The following is a 21,019-nucleotide window of genomic DNA, read 5'->3' as shown; positions in this document are numbered from 1 at the left end:
CTGGGACTGGTGTTTTATCTGCTGATGGCTCTGTGTCATGCTCTGTTGGTACACTAATAGTTTTTACCCTCTGGCACAGAGGTTCTGTTCAGTGGGCTTCAGAGTTGCTGAGCACCTTCCAGTGGGCACCCCAAGCTGTGCCATGCACCTGGCTGCCCTTGCTCTTCGGCCTCATTCATGTCTTTACCCCTTTATTTCCTGTGTGAAAAGGAGTAGAGTCAGATAAGCTGGATTCTCCCTCCAAGGGAACTTAACCTTTACCTCAGTTTCCTCGTCTGTAAAATCTGGGTTACACTGTCTGTCGTTAACCACATAGGGCTGCTGGGAAGCTGAAGTTGAACATATTTTCTTTTTATGCTTAAAATTTCCAAATTCACTAGTTATTTTGTACCAGCCCTATGTGTTATTGGTATAATATCCAACAGAGTTTTGGTGTTTTTTGTTTTTTTTTTTTAATACCGGGAATCAAGCTCAACCTTGTGCCTATCAGGCAGGTGCTTGTGCCGCTGAGCTAAACCCCCAGCCTTGATATAACATTCAAAAGTTTTAAGAGTGTATATTGGAAAAGCAGGGCCGCCCTGTTCATACAAGCAAACCCCTTCTCGGGGAGCATAGCCTGCATCCTCCTTCATATGCAAGTACAGAAGACTATGATCTTTATTTTTCAGTAAAGACAGTGATTGCTTTCATATTCTACTTCAAAGTGATTATAGGTTCGCCTGAAGAGGTTCATGAGAAATCCCATGCAGAAATCCCATGTACCCATCATCCAGTATCTCCCAGAAGTAACTTCTTTCATAACTGTGGAACATAGCCAGAAACTGAAATTCAAGCCATCCCTCCACCCAGCTCAGATCTCAGCCATTTACATGTGCTCTTTTTAAAACCCAAAAGGTGGCGTCTGAAGACCCCACTCTGAACCTTGTGAAAGTGGTTTGAAGGCTGCCATTCATTCTGTGCCTGTGGGATGCTGGGCACTTCTTAGGCACCATCTGTGTGTAGGGCAAATCAGGCTGCAGTGCATAAGCTAGTGTATCTAGTAGATCACCCATGCAGGTAATTACCCAGTATTCACTGTAACTCTAGGGGGTGGGGGGGTGTCTATGAGCACCCAATTTTATGGACCAGGAAATTGAGCTCAAAGAAGTAAGTCCCACTGGTCCTCCTGAGCACTGAGGATCCTTCCGCATAAACCTGCAGCGGGTTTCTGGGTCTGGAGGGTCCCCTCACAGAGTAGGCGGTCACACCCTTTCCTGAGTACTCAAGCCTGAGGCAGCCCTCAAATCAGCAGGAAGTCCTTTCTGGACTTTCCTTTGTGCCCCTCTAGCCAGTGTTGTGGGCCCTTTACTGCTTTTGCCCCCTCAGTTTGCTAATACACTTTTCTGTCTCCTCTGCCTGACATGTTTTTCTCCTTCTCGGCCCCTTTGGGCCTCTGGAATTCAAGCTGGGAGAATTTTTATCCATTTCCAGCCCCGCCTTGCTCCCTGTGGAGCTGTGGGTGGGTCTGGCTGCAGAGTATCTGCTCTCCTCTCCCAGCTCCCAGCAGACCCCCTGAGATGCGGTGATGAATGGCTTTTGATGGGAGACAGACGAGTCCGGTGATGCAATGCTTCCCCTAATTTGTTAAAGCTGTGAGCAGATGCCTGCATTACCTGAGCAGACAGCTGGGGCAGAGCCATGAACTGAAGCCCAGCTGTCCCCAGGCCAGAAGCGTGGGGTGGGGAAGCGCTGCCAGGGACCTGGACAAACGGCCAGGAAGGGCAGTGCGGGCCTACAGCCAAGGTCACGGGTGAGGCCCACCCAGCCCAGGACCACAGAGACGCCTGGGCTTGCAGCCAGAGCCAGGAGAGGAGTCTGGGGCCTGCGGTGTCCCTCTCTGGACCCTGGCTTCCCACAACAAAGCCCCTCCTTCCCTTTCTGGCCCATTTCTTGACTTTCCCCTCATTTCTCTTCCCAGCACAGCTGAGGTAGGCCAGAACTTTCTAAAGTAATTATTCCTGAAAAGTTCAGGAACTCAAAGAGGCCGACAGAAGATAGAAAAAGGAAGAAGAAAGATGATCCTCCAGAAAAACCAAAGCTTTACATCTGCTTGTCATTAACTCAGCCTGTTAATGTGGCTCCACAGGCCTGGCAATAAAAAGCCGGGCATGAACTAGTTTTCCATTTTACAGATGCAGGCACTGAGGCCCACAGAGGGCCCAGGAAGTGCCTGAGCTGAAATTCCGCCTGCCTCTGCAGTAGGCTCTCTTTTGTGAACACAAAATTGATTGCCTGTGGCACTCTGATCCAGCTGCCCTCATGGCTGCCGAGTTCTGAGGCCATGCAAGTAGTCAGGTGGCACCTGACGCTCGCCATGTGTCCAGGATTATCGGTAGCAGTCTTCTCTATGACTACCGAAGCCTGATGAGTGGCTGGCCTCTGTGTGGAAATGTGACTATCAGAAGAGGATGAATCTGACAGCGCTGTGCAGGCTGGGCTTGGGGACAGAGATGATGGAGTGCAGGTTGGGGTAACTGGGCCAGAGGAGACAGGGTGGTCAGATCCAGAGAGAAGGCCAGCCCAGAGTGTCCCTGACTACAAGAGGAAAGGAGATGAACAGGACTCCAGGCCCCTGTGTGAAGCAGGGAATGGTCAGGGTGGTGGGTGAGAAGGAGCAAGTGGCCTGTCCGAGTCCCTTCCAGAGTGCTGTGAGAGCTAATTTTAACACAAATACATTGTGTGACTGGGAACAGTGGGGTTAGCTTAACAGACGGATCTTCACGGGCTTTATTTTTGATTCCAAAATCACACAATGCTTCATTCCATAAAATAGAATAAGTGATCTAATGCACCGAGCACAAGAGATTGGTTTCACTGCAAAAGGGCTGAAGAAGACAGAAATAAAAACAAAGAGCAGATGGGTCCCTTCAAGTTACTTTCCTAGGAAAGGCAGGGACATGGAGCTAGGAGGAAATATGCTTGGTTAACGTCAGGTTACTTCAGGTTACCTTTTTGTTGTGTGTGTGAACTTCGCTATGATACCAGTCGGAACTAGCCTGTTTGGGAAATTTGTTCCTTCTCCTGTTTTCTCTGAAGGTCAGTTTTGAGTTGGTGATGGGGCACTTTAGCATGGGTGACTCCATTTTGATTTTTTGGTAGGTCTTTTGGGATCCAGTGAGGGTGCTTAGTCCAAAACAATGGCCTTCTGTGATTTTTGTTTAACAGTGATTTCAACAGTTTTCTCCTTGAGGGGGCCAGCTGGGGCCAGGCCTAGCTATAGAGCAGGGGTTGGTAAAGGTGAAATGTGAGTTTTATCCCAACCCCTGAGTCTGTATTTCTGTGGCTTAGGCTACTGACCCAGGCTGTTTCCTCATCTGTAAAGTGGAGTTTCCTGTATCAACCGCCAGCATTAGATGAAGATTAAGTGAGCTAATGGAGGTCGAGGCCTTCCTGGAGGGCAGCCCACCCTAGGCCCTGGGCATTCAGTACCCGGTGTGGCGTCCTGAGGGCCTGCCAACAAGCTTATGATTTCTGTTTCTGTTTTTGCAGGAACTACCTCTTCAGACTCAGCCTTGCCAATGTCTCCCTCCTTCAGGTACATGTGTTTTCTGCCTCCCCTCCCTGTAATTGCCTCTATTTGGACATTGGAGTCAGGACAACTCAAGCAATGAGGTTCCAAATTCAGCCGCCAGGATGAACAGGAACCGCTGGCTCTTCTGGCTGGCCATGAACTCAGTGGCCGCTGTCAAGGTCGCAACTGGGGAGACTCTTAGAAGTGGGGTGCAGCCCACGTACAAGCGCAGGGACACGTGGGGTTCTTTCCTTGTGCGGGCAAGGAAAGCACAGCACCAGGCTGGGGTGGCTGGAGTGACTATCCCTGTTTGTTTGGGACCCTCAGGGCTAAAACTGAGGTGACACTGGCAGGGGCGGGGTGGGGGTTGTGGGCTGGTAATTCTAAGTACAAAGACCAAGTCCACAAGAAGGTGTCTGAGTTGGGTTGTGAGGGAAAGGCTGTCTGCGGCTCCTTCTTACCTTGGCTTGAGCGATCGAATTCTAACTCAGCATTTTCATTGAGCTGTGATTGATTTATTGTCTTCTGCCAAGAAAGACTCCCCAAGCATAACTCCCTAAGTGCTCTGAGAGGTTTTGTAATGGGACTCCCTGATCTAGAACACTTGTCCCTGACTGAGAAACAGATGCCAGACCATCTCTGCAGAGGCAGAACATTCTAGAGAAGGGGCAGCCATCTCTTCTTCAGCGAGGGGCAAGCAGATAAGTGGTTCTTGTCTGTTTATCTGTCCTTTGGGTCTAGGAGGCATCCTTACCTCCCAAGGAGGAAGCAGTCACGGAGCCCTTTCCCTGTGCACCAGAAGAGGGGGAGAGGGCGGAGGAGTTTAGGACAGCAGAGTCTCTGACCTCCAGGAAAGGATACTGGATGGTAAACACAATCCAACTAGAATTAGTAGTTAATCAAATGCAGCCTCTTAGGGTTAGAGTTTCATTACAGCCGACAGAGAGGGGGATACTTAACTGGTAAGCTTGTGACAGCCCCAAGGGCCTGTATAGCTCTTGTCTGGTGTGGTAGCTCTTTGTCACTGTGACAGAATACCTGAGAAAGGCAATTTAAATGAGAAAAGATTTATTTTGGTTCATTTTCTCTGAGGTTTCAATCTATCTTTTCTGTGCTCCATGAGGCCATACATCATGGTGGAAGGGCAGTGGGGGACAGAGCTCCTCCCCTCAGAGTGGCTAGAAATGGGGGGACCCATCCAGGCATCCTTCAGGGCAGGTCTTGCCCCCTAGTTCACTGACCCACGTGCCAATCACCCCTGGAAATACCCTCATAGACACATTTGGACATGCTCAGAGGTGTGCTTTACTAATTTCTTAGGTGTTTCTCAATCCAATCAAGGCAAGATTAGCCATCACCTTTGACCATCAGAGGGAAGGTATAAGGCAGAAGAAAAGGTGTGCCCCTTAGGCAGGAGTCATGAGGAACTAGAGAAAGTTGAAAGGAAGTGGTGCTTATCTGTTTATCTGTCCATCTGTCTACACCTTCATCTGCTAACCATCCATTCATCCAACTGCGCATCCAGTAAAAATTTAGTGGTCCTGGTTCTCCACAAGGTATCAGACTTTAAAGTTTCAAAGGCAAATCCCATTCCTTGCTTCAGGGAACATATACAGGAGATTATGTGTGATTCTGTTCCCTAGAGAGGAGCCACAGGGCATGTGTCTGGGTCATGGGCTGAAGCAAGACAGGGAAATTCCCCAAGCCACTGCTACGGTCTTCTAGCATGGCCACAAGCAGCCAGTCTAGAGTGTAGTTTCCAATTCATGTCCACAGAAACAAAAGCTTCGATGCCAAGCACAGGGGCTGAGGGTCGTAGAAAGCTAGTGCAGAGGAGATTGCAAGTGCACGGGGGACAGTGGATCCAGGGGATACCTGACTGCCAGGGAGTTAGCTGGTTTTCATGTGGTTCCATGGTCTGCAGGTGAAGGGCTCCTGGCAGTGTAGAGTAGCTGACAGGGGAGGAGAGATGGACGCACAGAAATAAGGGCAGTGCTACGGGAAGCTGTGCGGCAGGGATGGCTAGAGGCACGAGGAGCCCTCTGGGCCCAACAGGGTCTGCCAGGGCTTCCCAGAGGAGCTGTATTCGAGCCAAGCTCAAATTATGAGTTTTCTACGCAGCTCTGAAAGAAGAGAGGTGTGAAATAACACACAGCACTTGGGGGCTAAATCAGAGTATGAGTTGGGTAAGGATGGGAGACGAGACCTAGAGAGACAGAGGCCACATTGCGGAGGAGCAGGGTTCATTGCAGGGTTGAGGAGACCCAGATCTTTTGAAAACAATGTGGATTTGCTAGTGAGTTTTAAGCAGAGAAATGACAGGAACACACTTGACTTTAGATCACCAGACCCAGTGCAGAGACCACGTTAGCTCAGGAGCCAGTTAGGAGGCACTCGCAGGTGTCCAGATGATTGATGGTGGGCCTCAAGGAAGGCGCTGGCAGTGAGGTCAGAGGGAAGACAAGAATGGTGGCAGGGTCACACAGGGCTCGGCATTGCACAGTTCCAGGATCCTGGGCACACTCTCTGTGTGTGAGAGGCCCCTGGTGTGGAGGAAGTTGCAGCCTTGGAAGAGTGATTCGTGGACCAGGGGGAACATCCAGGCTTCTGGCTTGCACAACTGGGTACCGTGAATTAGAATGTGCCTAAAAAGGGCTGGCCTGAATCTAGGCCATTGGCCCTCCTATGGCTGCACACCAGGAGCACCAGGGAGCTTTGACAAAGACTGGCACGCCTGAGATTCTGGCTCAGTTGCTCTGGGTTCTGTCTGGGCAGTGGAATTTTCAGAAAACTCTCCCATGACGCCAGCATACAGCTAAATTTAGGAACCACTGCTTTAGGATGTGTCTGTAGATGTAGCCCCCCTGGCTGGGCCTCCCCCCCCAGGCCTTGCTGATGTGACTTATCAGATGTTAGGCCTCTGCTTGCAGACTGAGGCCTGGGGTTTGGTTCATCCAGCTGAGTATCGTCTGGTCTCAGCAAAAGGGAGACACTTATGGTAGCCCCATAGCTGCCAGTTAGGGGTGTGGCTCAGCTTCAGGAAGATTCCCCAAAGGGCTCAGGAAACCAGCCCCGAGAGCACCAGGCACTGGTTTTGCCACCTTCCCCAGGGAGCCTCTTAGGGACCTAACCTCAGAGGTTCAGAGTAGACTCAGAAATAGGGAGAGAAATAAACAGTCATGTCCACCTTCCCATCCTAGAGATCCTATCTGGCCACACAGAGGAAAGAGTAAGCAAGCGGCTAGACTGGTCATCTAGCATCCACTTGCCTAGGCAGGGGCAGACCTTGGCCTGTGGTGCTCAGGGTGGCCCCCCAGGTCTGCTGACGGCCTGGGGAGAAGGCCCAGCTCTTGTCTGGCAAACTTCAGCAAGTACCCTGCTGTTGCCCTCTCAGACACTTATGCTCACTGTTTTGTTTGTTTTTGTTTTTGTGGATATGATATAGGAGATGAAATATGAAAGTATTATATCCCCCAACCAGTTAGGTATCTGATATGCCAAGTTCATGGTCTCTAAAAATTGAAGAATGGATTCCAGGAATAATGGATGTTAAGAGTAGGAAGATACTTACTAAGAGGCATGCAGCTCCCGAGAAGCAGAAGAGAGCCCACATGGGTAGCCAAGGACTCCCCTTTACAGGGAAATTTTATAAAGCAGTAACCACATGGGTACGATGTGGGTTACGGCTCTGATTATCCAATAAGTGTACAAGATGCTTAGGTCATGTATCACGGGTGTATGGAGAGAACAAAGACTTTCTAGGAAATGATGGCTCCTGAGGTCTTGGTTACCCACCAGGGTGACTGATGTCTATCAAGGCTCCATTTGGCCCAGTGTTGAATCTTCGAGGATGTATACAGGCCTGGTCACCTCATATTTATCTTGAGACCTGATCTCCAACAGATGTGCCTCTGGCTACATTTGAGATGTGTTTCACCTTTGTCCTGGCTCTCTTGAGGCCTAATCCCATCTGACTGTGTATAATTTTTCTACCTAGCTTAGCTGTCTATAATAGTCAAACCTAGGGCTTTTGCACTAAGCTACATTCCCACTTTGCCTACATGCCTATCTGTCTGTCTGTCTGTCTATCTATCTATCTATCTATCTATCTATCTATCTATCTATCTATCTGTGAGACAGGATTTGCTAAATTGCCCAGGCTAGACTTGGTTTTGCAAATCCTCCTGCCTCAGCCTCCCAAAGTGCTGATATTACCCATGTATGCCACCATACTCAGGTGATCCCTTTATTTTGAGACAAGATCTCACTAAGTTGTGCAGGCTGGTCTTGCGCTTGTGGTCCCCCTGCTTCAACCTCCCAAATCCTGGAATTCCAAATGTCCGCCACCACACTCCTTCAGCCCCTGCTTTTAAGCTTTCAGTCCTCTGTGTCTGCTGTCTCACGTGGTTAACCAGCATAACCAGCCGCTGTGGGTTCCACAGGAGATGGGCACTTTTCTGACAGGCTCCAATATGGAGCCAGCAAACCTTAGCTCCAGGGTGTGATTTAAGCAAATTTAAAACTCAATATTTTGGGGCCGGGAATTTAGCTCAGCAGCATAAGCGCCTGTCTTGCAAGCAGGCAGTGCTGAGTTCGATCCCTGGTACCGATAAAAATAAATAAATAAAATAAATTTGCTGTAAAACTCAATGTTTTATCAATACTTTAAATAATTAGCATTCTTTAAAGAAAAATCAAAATGCAAGGAGTTTATGCAAACCAGTGTCCATTAAGGAGAGAGGGTAGTTCTAAGTACTTAACCCCTATTAAACAACTAACATAAATTCCTATTCCTTAAGAGAAATGGAAATACCTAACTCCTTCCCAGTCGCCAAACAGAGGGGGCTGTCTGGTGGGGAGGTAAGCAGAAGAAATGGGGTCAGCTCAGCAGGGAGGGTCCTGATGATCAGTGTAGCCTGATCGGTCAGTCTCGGGACATTTCTAAAAAGGAGTGGCCAACAGTGTGGGGCTACTGAGAGCACCACGTGACAGCCTTGTTCGATGTGGCAATAGGGAGCTCAGGAGTGATCCTCGCAGGAGCAGTTCCGAGGGTGACATGGCTGGAGGCCTAATGGCAACAGATTTATGATTTACCATGCCAGATGTCCTGTAAGCACAGAGATGAGAGCTGTTCTTCACAGAGGCATCAGGACATATCATGGGGCTGGGTCTGAGCCCGGGCATGCAGCGGAGTGATCCCTGAGCTGTCTCACAGCTTGTTTGTCTCTATATCCCCTCAAGCTGGACTAGAGGCCCAAAGGTTGAAGTTTAACTACGGCTGGATGGTGAACACAATGTTCAAAAGATGTGTTGATTCACAGCTACCATGCGCAGCTACCCACTCCAGCCGGCTCCCACAAGTTTAAAGGAGTTGCTGAGTGCACCAGGAGCTGAGCTAGTTGGATCCATGCCCCGGGGGGCCTGGTCTGCTTTCTCCCACAGCATGAAAAACCAGCAGCTACTCTGTTACTAGAGACCAGCAACCAAGGAGTTTCTAGGACAGTCCTACTTTAAAGCATTCGATTTCTACTCCTCCACAAAAATCCACTGAAAGCCCAGGGAGAAATTTGAAAATGTGCATACCTATAATAATAAAGTGAATGTCAGCAGAAATGTCAGTAGGAAAGTAAATGCTTTCTGGAAGGTGGAAGCGGGTGCAGGGACCAGCCTGCCTCACAGAACAGAATGACTTAGAGAGGGGGATGTGGCAGGCTAGGAAGCTGAGTCCCCAGAAGGGCTCAGAAAGTGGGGTATTAGGTATCAAGGAATATGAGGGTGAAATATAAATATAACAGAGGTTGGAACCCAGGTCTCACTTTCTGTCAACAAAGGAGATGAGACCCTTTCCTCAGAGACTCGGCTAGGGGGCTCCATCATTCAGGACTGTGGGAAAGGGAAAGGGCACAGACAGGTGTAGGGCTGCACCAAAGGGCTCAGTTGGGTAAGTTTACTTACCCACCTGCCACATTTCAGGCTTCTGGACAGAGAAGCCTCCTCTGGAGAAACAAAATGAGTCCAGAGACTACCGTATGGCAGCCTCCCAGTGGAAAGACACCCCACCAGGACCCTAAGAAAGGCTCACCACTTACTTACATAAGCCCCACACATGGAGTTTCCAATGTGTGATTTAGTACTTTATTCTTAAAGCAAACAAATATAGTTGCTTGTCATGTAAAATCACATGTATACACACAAAAGTAGGGCAATAAACACTGTATACTCAGCAGCAGCTTAAACGTTGTGCAGTTATCAGTAAGCAATCGCTCTCGTTTCATCTGTAACCTGCATTTATCTGTCCTGTATCACTTTGATACAAATCTCATCCGTATCATGCCATGTATTACTTTGGTACAAGAGGTTAGTGGTAGATCACTTGCCTAGTACATGTGAAGCCCTAGGTCTATTCCTGGGGTGAGAGAAAAAACAAGAAGAAGAGGACAACTAAGAAAGGAAAAGAAAAATAATTTTAATTGGTTGAATCAGGATCCAAATACATTGCAATTGGTTGATGTTTCTTATGTGTCTTTTAAATATTTCCTTTTTTGTACAGTTCATTTATGGAAGATGCCTGATCATTATCCTAGAGTGTGTCCCTCTCTGCTCAACCAGTTGGTATAACTTAACATCCTCCTCTCTATCACCTACCTCACCTGTAAAGTGATGTTAAATCTACGTACTTCATTCAATTTGGATTCTGGCGTGATTATTACATAGGTGTTATTGTGTGTTTCCCTTCGGAGTTATGTAGTCTTATTTTGTCTCTTTTTTGATGTTCACAGCTGTTGATGATCATTCCCTAGACCCATTCACTCTTAAGTTGTTACAACAAATTAAGGGGACTATTCCTAGACCAAAATTCTCATGTACTCTTTGGCTCTTCGGTGATAAGATCATGTAGGAAAGGCAAGACAAAAGTTTTCTATTTACAGGAGAGCGAGAACCTCTTTACCTTCCCTGGACTCTTTGCCTGGAACTAGAAACCAAATTAATCCAAGGCTGCTGGGTGAGAGAAAGCATACAACTTTCAGTAATTTTACATGTACCTGAAGCTGTCCACATAAAAATGTGGCCCAAAGAAATGATCAAAGCAAAATACTTTTATGCTTCTTAGACACAAAACAATAAAAGATGCTGGAACAGATTGGTCTCTGAACTACAGCAGTAAGTCCTAGAGATGTCACCAAGAGAGGTGCTGTGGGAGGACTATACAAAAGCTAATGGAAGATAAAGCTTACTCCAACAAATTAATTTATTCAGGTTCACTACAACCCAATTACTAGTTTCTGTATAACTCGTATGAGAAGACACCACTCCTAAGAGAATCTTTATGGCTTACTGATTTTAGGAAAAGTTGGGCTAAGTGACCTTTTCTAAAGTTCCAGTTCCTCGGGTGACATCAGCTTGAAATAATCAATATACCAATTTGGCTCATTCTGGGATGGCTTACATTCACTGAAATAAATCAGGGCTACTAGCTGGTACCAGTGAACAGTTTTTACATATTTACAATAACATGAATGCCTACATTGATTTTAACTCAAGTATGAAATAACAGGAGGATGGGAAGAAGGAAGATATACGTGTCCTTTAGAGTGGGGTGATGGGCTAGGTAAGTGGAGGAAGCCTTTGCCTTTGCGATGGAGTTAAGGCTAAAATTGATATATACTTTTGAGCAATTTATTTTAAAAGAAAACACAGAAATAGCTAAAAGGAGTTGAAAGTGCTTGTCGTGGGGGAAAATGGTTTAAGAATAGGAGTACATGGCTTGGATTTTAATGAATAAATTTTTTCATTTTTTTAAAACTGTGTATTATTACTTGATAAAAATAATCTCTCAAATAAAATAACTTCAAAACGCCCATTTTGTGCTGTTATCATTATAAATACGCACATTCTTTTCAGACCATATGGTCTAACTTTTGGTGCAGGAAAACTGTTGACCAAGAGAGACCCAGATGTAGCAAGAAAAGCTCACTCAGCTCTGGGGTCAGTTTTCTGAATTTGCATGTTGGGGCTGTTGTGTACTAACTGCATGGCCTTTGGGCAAGTTTCTCAACCACTCTGGGCTTTAGTTTGCTCGCCTTTAAATTGAGCTTGAGGCTGTTTCATTGGCTGTTTTGAAAATCAAAGTAAGTCCCTGACACAGTGCCTGTCCCATCATGGAGCTCAGTGTGACTTTGACTTTTCTTCCCCGTCACACCTGACACCCCAGTGGACTCCCACACCGGAGGAAGAGGCTGACCCCTTCCTGTGTGCGGGACCCCGCAGCCCCATCAAGGCCTTTGCGCACACAGTTCTCTCACAGCTGCCCACTTTCCAGAGCTTTTGGCTGGGCATCTGCAGTTTTTGCGGGGCATTTTGCTCCCCTGAAAGCCAAAGCTTCTCCACTAATATTCCCTTTTCTCTCGTCAGGCTCAGCCTAAGAGCTGATGGGTCCTGAGTCCGACCATGCTCAGCTATTTCTGTCCAGATGAGCCCTGCAGCTCTGTGGCCAGGTGCCATGGACTGTTTGCCTGTCTGTGACATTTCAAAGAAGCAAGGTCCATGTTACAGGCTTGGCAGGACACTCACAGGTCTGAAACATGGTCTGACTGAAGTCACTCAACTCTGCAACCCAGGGCCTGCAGGAGTCAGCTTCCCTCTGCCCCAGAGCAGCCGTCTCCAGGTGTGGGTGGCCCAGCTTGGAAAGTGGAGAGCAGTCATGGGTCTCTGTCCCCTGGCTCTCACACACTGCTGCAGGTAGCGACTGCACAGCTAGAAGCAGCTTTGTTAGATGTTAAATGGGTTTTTTTCTGTGTGGACGGGAGAGCGGCTTGCTCAGGACCCTCCCCCAAGGCAGTTCATGTTTCTATGTGGGACCCAGAAATGCACAATGAGCCCCACCAGAGCTGTCTCCTTGCCTGGAGAACAAGAGGATCCCTCTTCCCTTCAGCTGCTGCTTGGAGAGAAGAGATGGAGGAGCTGCTGGGTGGGAGAAGCTTGTACTCCTAATGCCATGGGCACATGAAAGCCGTGTCCCCAAGCACCTTACATTACACGCAAACATGTATGGATTGTGCTAGGGAAGCAAGGAGAGAAATGCAGACAACACAGGGTGGGGAAGACAATTCAGGGAAGGAGAAGTCCTGGGCCTCCGAGATAGCGTGATAAAGAGAAAGATGTACTCGGCCTTTGGCATCAGAGGAGTGTGAGTTCCCGTCGCTGCTGCACCAGGCACCAGCTGTCTCACCTCAGTCTCTTAGAACCTCAGTTTCCTCAGCAGTTGGAGAGCAGGCGCTTTGCAGGCTTACAAAGGGAAAGTGAAATCTCCCAGGCCTGCCCGCGCCGAGAGCCTTCACCAGCCTTCCATACGGTCAGAGGATACAACATAGTGGAGGCACATTTCCACCTCCCACTCTGGACATGGGGTAGTGCTAAGAGTCATTCTTGGCCCCTTGTAGCTACCTGGCTGACCTGGGGAGGTCCTAGGACAGCTGCGTGGAATGATGGAGCCCACAGAAGCTGGTGCTCTGGGGCTGTTGGCCCTACACAGGCAGGGAGGGTGCTGAGCTGAGGGACTGTCCACTTGTTCAGGCCTGTGAGTAAGGAGATCTGGTGGCCTTCCCAGGTCCCTTGGATGTGGTGAGAAGAGCCCTCCCCCTGCAACCTGCCCTGACCCTTTCCTGGCTTCCTGTCTACCCCCAACACGGGCTGCTTCCTGCCTGGTCAGGAGTGGCAAGGAGTGAACCCTGTGATGTCCATGTTCCCTCACAGGCCACAGAGTGGGCCTCCAATGAAGACACACGCCGCTCCTGCCAGAGCAAAGGGAAGACTGAGGTATGGTCTTGGTGGCCCCAGGGCTTCTTTTGGAGCTGGTAGGAAGTTGGAGGGAAGAGGTGTGGGTGTGATGTTGCCTGCCCTGAGACCTGGCCTGGGTGGAGCAGGCTCTGTGTAGGTGAGGGAGAGCAAAAATGTCCACAGACGCAAGTTGGACGGTGTGCAGCCAGAGCTGGGCAGGAAGGAGGCTGTAGGACATTTCCTAGCGTCAGTGATGGGGTGCTGTGAGGAGAAGACACCGGCATCCCCACAGAGCTTTGGCCCTGTTGTTCTCCCTCTTACCTCAGGAGGAGTGTCAGAACTACGTGCGGGTCCTGATCGTCGCGGGCCAGAAGGTGTTCATGTGTGGCACCAATGCCTTTTCCCCTGTGTGCTCCATCAGACAGGTGGGGGCCTGGACTGGGTGCAGAAGAAGGTCTCTTGCCCACGTGCGGAGCCTTGGGGTGGGACTGCCCAATGGAAGAGAACACCAAACCCAAAACCATAACATAAATGCCCATTTAGATTTGGATTTCAGGAGAACAAAAAGTGGTATCTTAGCATAACCACATCCAGTGCGCTATTTGGAGCAAACTTATAAGTAAAAATTATTCATTCTCCATCTAGAGATGAAGGTTATGTGGTCTGTCTGAACATTGCTGATCAGCCTGGCTTGAAGGGTGCACCTGGCGAACCCATAGAGCTCCTGGCAAGACCTCACACTCGTGATGGCACCCCCATAGAGGGCCTGGGGTACAGGCAGGGGAGAGGCCCCCAGAGGCCAGAGGCTTAGGAGTAAACAGAACTCTGGGACAGAAAGAACGAACAGCCTAGGGCCTCGGGCAAAAGTGTTCCCTTCTTCCATTGTCCCCAGGTGGGGAACCTCAGCAGAACGATTGAGAAAATCAACGGTGTGGCCCGCTGCCCCTACGATCCACGCCACAACTCCACAGCTGTCATCTCCTCCCAGGGGGAGCTCTACGCGGCCACGGTTATCGACTTCTCTGGTCGGGACCCTGCCATCTACCGCAGCCTGGGCAGTGGGCCACCACTCCGCACTGCCCAGTACAACTCCAAGTGGCTCAATGGTAAGGAATCCCAGCCTGGGGGGGCTCCCTGAGGGCTGCTCTCCGTGGCCCTCCTCCCTGCCTGTCCTGCACAGGGCTCCCACTCCATCAAGGGAGATGCCCAGGGCAGGGCAGATGTTTGGTCACAGACCAGAGCATATCAGAGAAAGGCCCACATGGAACCACAGATGTCATGGGGACCCAGAACAGATGACGGGTAGCCTCTCAGGGAGAGAGGCTTAGGGACTTGGTTGGGAAATGTGGTTGTGGGAAAGATGTTAGGAGGAGGGTGGTATGAATTTCCTGCCCTGTGGGGTTGAATCCCTGCGTCCACCTGTGTAGCCACTGAGGCCTAGGCCTTGCTTATAGTTCCTTTTGAAGATTAAATGGGTTATCTGAAGAGAGTTCTTATGACAGTGCCTGCTACCCCGTGAGTGTTTAGTAACACATGTTAAGCTCGCTGAATTAGTCAAGTCCTGCTCACTTTGCATACTTCCTCCCTACTGGCTTGACTGGCCCCATCCCTCTCCTGTCCTCCAGAGCCAAACTTCGTGGCAGCCTATGACATTGGGCTGTTTGCATACTTCCTTCTGAGGGAGAACGCGGTGGAGCATGACTGTGGGCGCACCGTGTACTCTCGGGTGGCTCGAGTGTGCAAGAATGACGTGGGGGGCCGCTTCCTGCTGGAGGACACATGGACCACGTTCATGAAGGCCCGGCTCAACTGCTCCCGCCCCGGTGAGGTCCCCTTCTACTACAACGAGCTGCAGAGTGCCTTCCACCTGCCTGAGCAGGACCTCATCTATGGCGTTTTCACCACCAATGTGTGAGTCCCTCTACTGCCACTTCCCTGCTGTGCTTGGGACTTGCTCTGGCAGGCAGACTCCTCTCAGGGCTCTTGTTCTAAAGTGGGGCCTGTGCTTCCAGCACTCGGGAGGCTGAGGCAAGGGAATCGTGGTTGCACGTTTGAGAACTGCCTGGGCTACAAAGTGAGCTCAAGACCAGCCTGAACTGCGTAGCGAGACCCTGTCTCACAAAAGATAGATGAAAGAAAGAAAAAAGGAAAGAAAGAAAGAAAGAAAGAAAGAAAGAAAGAAAGAAAAAAAGAAAGAAAGAAAATAAGTGGGGGCTGTGTGCCTTCTGGCCTGGAGTACCCAAAGACTTATTGCCTGTGGGGTGATGGGGTGAGCACCTGTGCTGGGTTGGTGGGGAAGGCAGGCCTGGGCCAAATGTGCAGAAAGGAAGAGGAGCTGGATTTCACGCATGAGGGAGGATGACATGGGGGTGAAAGTGAAGAGGCCTGTCTTGGATGAGGTGGGAGGGAGCAGCCCCGGAAGCTTCAGCAGAGAGCACCCCTTCCTAAGCCCGGGACGCCACGATGCTGCTAAATGCAACCAGCAGAGGGTTCTGGCAAAGCCACACTGCCTCCCATCTAGACTGCACTGAAAAGCCCAGGCTGAAATTCAGAGCCCCTTTTGTTTCCTAGGTGTGAGGAAGGGTGACCTTCCTGGAGAGCATGAGACCCTCCTCCCACCGCCTGCTCTGGGTAGAGGCTAACAAATCAGGTGATTTTCCTATGGAGAGTGATGAATGGGTACCAGAGACCTAGCAGAAGTTTGCTGGACAAGATGCTGTGCAGGGTTCTTTGTAAGGATGTCAGGAACCTGAGAGCCCCAGCATGGTGTCTGTGTGCCTGGGGTCCTGGGGGCCAGGCTAGCGCTGGAAAGGACAGTCTGAGGGGATGGGCAAGGATGAGAGTAAGGCCAGGAAACAGAGGCAAAGAGGCCACGGCTCAGGGGGACGGGCTTACATCAGATTCTCACAGACCACTAGCTGAAAGCCAGCTGCGAACATCCCTCAGCCCTGGAGGGTGGGTGGCCATGAGCTGAAGGTGGGAGTGGCAGGAGAGGCAATAAGAGACAGTGACAGCACAGTGGGGATCATACTTAGCGCATTGCACACCTCCTGTGCACCAGGTGCTTGTCCTGGCGGGAGCTGGGCCCAGCAAGCAAAAGCAGCCGTGGCTCTGGGAAAGGAATATTACCAACTGGCTATATAGTGACATTGAGTTACAGAACAGGAAAACAGTGTGCAAAGAAGCTTTTAATAGTGCAGAGAGGTGGTAGCCAGGGAAGGCTCTTGTAGGAAGTCATTCCAGCCCCAGGAAATAGCACATGGGAAGCAGTGCTCCAGGAAATGAGCGGTGTCACAGGAGGTTCATAGTGGAGGGGACCAAAGGGGCAGGCAGGGGTGTGGCTTGCAAAGTGCTATAACAGGGTGATCTTTATCCTAAAGCAAGAAGAAGCTATTGAGGGGTCTGAAGCAGCCCAGTGGATGTGTGTTTTGAAATGTTCACTGACTGCTATGTGCAGAATGGACAAAGGGACTGGCAGGTGTACAGCTTCCAGGGCACACAGAGGGGCTGGGACCAGGCAGAGAGGAGAGAAATGGACTCATCTGGGAGAGGGGACCATGGAGCCCTATGATTCTGAGACTGAAATATCATTCCACTGAAATATGATTCCATATCAACTAGCTAAGAGAGGCGCAGGACTGCAGCATAAACCAGGGGCTTGGTACCTAGCTGCTTAATCACTAAATTAGAATAGGGTGGGATGAAAATATGGGAAGAATGTATTTAGTCCAGGTAAGTATCATTTGATGAAACTTTAATATAGACGTGTGGGTACTATACCGAGTTATGACAAAAAACTGGGACTAACTGTGGGAGGGACACATCTAGAACCCACTGACTGTTTTCCACCTCAGTGGAATGGAAGGCGTGAGGAAGTGCTCAAACTGCCAGCGCTTCTGGTCTGTGGGTGTCCTGGCTTTGTGACATCCCCGTGGTGTAGAGTTTTAAAACACTGGGAGGCCGGATGTGACAGCTGGCTGTGGAGTGTCAGAGCAGACTCCCAGGGACAGCAGCAGCCTGCCCTCTCCTGCCTTTCAGAAACAGCATCGCCGCTTCTGCTGTGTGCGCCTTCAACCTCAGTGCCATCTCCCAGGCTTTCAATGGCCCCTTCCGTTACCAGGAGAACCCCAGGGCCGCCTGGCTCCCCATCACCAACCCCATCCCCAATTTCCAGGTACGGCTTCTCCTCCCCTTAACCACAAGCTGATTCTCCTCTGGTGAGCCCAGATCAAAAGCAGCCCTGATCCTGCTGGTTTACACCCGTCTTTGGGGTCTGAGATGGTTCCCCAAGAGTGGGGCTACCTCTATGGGGATGTGAGAGTGAGGGGGAAAGGGAGAGGTACAGTAGGGAAGACTGCTTGGAGCTGTCGCTCAGTGTGACCCCACACCTCCGGGAAGCTGGGCGGCAGGCCTCAGCGGTCCCCAGGGTAAGGGGAAGGAAAGCCTTGTGCAAGCGGATGCTGGCTAGAATTTGGGAATTATAGCAGTGGGCTGCTCTCGGTGTATCCAGGATGTGTACTAATGAATGGAGGATCTGTGATGACTAGAAGTGGTCAGCGCTTAGAATGAGGTGGAAAAAACAAGGGTGCAGATGAGGCATGCCCGACTTCTTACCCCAGGGGTGTGTGGCACTGGGTGAGACTTCAGGCTTTGCAGTCCAGCCATCCTGACCCAGATCTTGCCTGTCTCTGAATGACCTCAGGCAGATCACCCAACCTCCTGGAGTCTCCTTTTGCTTATCTGGAGCTAGGGAAAACACCATCACAGACAACCTCGTAGATAGTGCAAAGATTAATACGCCCATCATGTAGTAGGTGCTGAATAAAAGGTAGCTGCCTTTGAGTTTTGGATTAAACAGCAGAAGCACTTTGAGCCCCTAGGGATAGAGGTGATAAAGCCACTTGGCTCGCCCCGGAGGAGGGGCACCTAGGAAACAGCATAAATCACAGGATACTTGTTCAGTCACAGGACTGACTTGAGCTAGCCCTGACCTCTTCGCCTTCGGCAGTGCTCTGCCCCCCCCCCATCCAGCCTCAGTTTCCTCTTTGCTCCAAAGAGGCTTCCTTCTGCGGAAAAGGCTCAGTGGGGCTCAGTGGGGATACTGGGGCGGGATGCTGGAGAAATGCCTTCTGCCCAAGGCCACCGGGGTTATAATGAGGAAGGGGTGGAGAGCAGATCGCAGCTGACCTGGGGCTGCGCACCCCCAACCCGGCTCCTCCGCAGTGCGGCACCTTGCCCGAGACTGGCCCCAACGAGAACCTCACGGAGCGCAGCCTGCAGGACGCGCAGCGCCTATTCCTGATGAGCGAGGCCGTGCAGCCAGTGACACCCGAGCCCTGTGTCACCCAGGACAGCGTGCGCTTCTCACACCTCGTGGTGGACCTAGTGCAGGCCAAGGACACGCTCTACCACGTGCTCTACATCGGCACCGGTGAGCCGGCTCCACCCAACCCCGGCTTCAGCTTTGGAGGTGGGGAGCGGGCTGGGGCTGCGCGGTCCGCAGCTCCAAGGCCCTCTTCGGTCTGCGCCCCCAGAATCTGGCACCATCCTGAAGGCGCTGTCCACCGCTAGCCGCAGCCTCCGCGGCTGCTACCTGGAGGAGCTGCATGTGCTGCCGCCCGCGCGCCGCGAGCCCCTGCGCAGCCTGCGCATCCTGCACAGCGCGCGCGCGCTCTTCGTGGGGCTGAGCGACGGCGTGCTGCGGGTCCCGCTGGAGAGGTGCACCGCCTACCGCGGCCAGAGGTAAGGGGCCGAGCCGGGCGCGGCGGGAGGGCGCCCGAGGGGCAAGGGTCTCCGTGCACCGCCCACCCGAGATCGCGTTCCTGCATAGTCTGCGCTGTGTGCCTTTGGACAAGTCACTTCACCTCTCTGAAACTTGGTTGCCTCCTGGTGAACCACTCCCTTAACCACAAGCTGGGAGAATCATGGACCTAGCAAGCCTGGTGGCTGATGTTTTCTCCTTTGGCAACTCCACAGTTAGGGCTGCCAGCTATCTCCAGCTCTCTTGATTTTCTCAGCCCTGGACTCTCCAGAGAGAGGTGCTTGTCTTTGAAAGTACAGCTTTTCCTGCCATGAGGCAAGTGAGAGACGGTGGAGGCAGGTGAGAGACTGTTCTGAGTCGGCCCACTCTGCCCCTCTACCTTCCTTAAGAAGAGACAGTGAGAGCTGGCGGTAGGGTAAGCTGAGGAACCGCTTGGGAGTCACACTGGCTCCTGCTCTTCCGAGATCTGGTCTCCATAGTGTGCTCCAAGTGGAGTCACAAATTGGGCCACAGTGACACCAGCGTTTAAGGGAGAAAGTGGAAATGGACGCCAGGCTCCTGGCACTAGAAGCTGCCCAGGCTGTACCTCCTCGTTTCCCTGATCATCTGAAGCTGGCATTGCTACAGCCACGTGAATCTGTGTGACCCTTGGCGTGGAGAGTCCTCCTGGGTGAGCCATCTGTCCTTGAAATTTGGGAGGCAAATTGTATCCGTGCTGCCAAGGCTTGTTCTCCAGACCTGGTGGTTGTGCTGGGAGCTGGACAGAGGCCTGCAGGGCCAGGCGGAGACTGGCTGGGAGGCCGCTGGCAAGGAGGGGGAGGGCAGTGTGCTCAGATCCCCGCCTCCTGCCCCATGGCTCTGTCAGCAAAACAGCACGCATTCACAAAGCCCTGTCATGTTCAGTCCTAACTTCACAGGGCTGCTAGTGTGAGGAGAGGCAAGATGAATATACCTCAACACTTCCTCGAAGCTCTCGCTGTCTGAGAGAGAGAAACCCCGGCCTGTGGCTGCCATGTGGGATATAGTGGGAAGGAGTCTACCACCTGGAGTCTACCATCTCTGTCCATCATCCTCTAACTGCATTATTTCGAGCAAGTTAACCTGTTTGAGTTTTGATCCTCTTACCAGGCAAATGGGAAGAAATCAGAGCAAATGACGTTTGATTTAGGCAGGAGTTGTAAGGATTGGGAATGGTATTCACCAAGGGCCTAATCCAATGAATCATAAGTAGTGGCTGGTGTCTTTCTGTTTTGTAACTCCTAAGTTGCATTTATGAGTCCCTAACTCTCCTGAGCTCTCTGGAGTCGGTCTCAGAATGTGCGATACTAAAAACAGACAGTGCTGATTGCCAGAGAATCACAGGTTACCTGGTGCCAGCATTTTCCTCGTCTCTCATCTCCTCCTTTAAAACTTTTCATACATGCCTTATTCTCCAAAAGGCTAGAAATCCATAAAGGCAAAACCTGTGTTCCAGGATTCTGTACACTCCACCACCACAGAGTCCTCAGGACCCAACCCAGGGCACAATATGGCACGGAACCAATGCGTTTGTTGACTGATTATGTAGGCTGACGGGAAGATGGTGCTAGAGAAGCATCTAAGAATGGCACATTTGGATTTTTTTATGGTAATTCTTCTATTTTATTAGTAATTGTTGGTAATCTGTTTCTGTGCCTCCTATCATAGGTTCATATGTATAGGAAAAAACATAGCAGATATAGAGCTCAGTAATATCTGGAATCATTGCAGATCTTGGACTGTATTCCCTGCAGATGAGGGTCATTACTCCATTTAATCTTGTAAGAAATGGATCTCCAGGGGCTGGGGATTTAGCTCAGTGGCATAAGCACCTGCCTTGCAAGCAGGCAGTCATGAGTTCGATCCCTGGTACCGATTAAAAAAAAGAAGAAGAAGAAATGGATTTCCAAAGT

The 21,019-nt window shown here is 50.6% G+C and overlaps 1 protein-coding gene across 2 annotated transcripts in view; it reads left to right on the top strand.

Annotated features, from left to right (window-relative positions):
- The window catches only part of Sema5b (semaphorin 5B), a 67,667-nt gene that overhangs the window by 31,446 nt on the left and 15,202 nt on the right, over nucleotides 1–21,019 (top strand). For both annotated transcript variants that reach the window (XM_063225088.1, XM_063225087.1), the window contains exons 4-11: nucleotides 3,529–3,574; nucleotides 13,304–13,366; nucleotides 13,654–13,752; nucleotides 14,220–14,433; nucleotides 14,953–15,238; nucleotides 17,366–17,501; nucleotides 18,551–18,758; nucleotides 18,862–19,069. In XM_063225088.1, coding sequence (XP_063081158.1) covers nucleotides 3,529–3,574; nucleotides 13,304–13,366; nucleotides 13,654–13,752; nucleotides 14,220–14,433; nucleotides 14,953–15,238; nucleotides 17,366–17,501; nucleotides 18,551–18,758; nucleotides 18,862–19,069 — 1,260 coding nt within the window. The remainder of the gene's footprint in view (nucleotides 1–3,528; nucleotides 3,575–13,303; nucleotides 13,367–13,653; nucleotides 13,753–14,219; nucleotides 14,434–14,952; nucleotides 15,239–17,365; nucleotides 17,502–18,550; nucleotides 18,759–18,861; nucleotides 19,070–21,019) is intronic.

Source organism: Cavia porcellus, unplaced genomic scaffold (assembly GCF_034190915.1).
Source record: "Cavia porcellus strain 051 isolate PalLab524CR breed Dunkin Hartley unplaced genomic scaffold, mCavPor4.1 scaffold_15, whole genome shotgun sequence".
Classification (NCBI taxonomy): Eukaryota; Metazoa; Chordata; class Mammalia; order Rodentia; family Caviidae; genus Cavia; species Cavia porcellus.
Note: the sequence above shows the minus strand (reverse complement) of the source record. Positions and strands in the feature narration are given on the sequence as shown.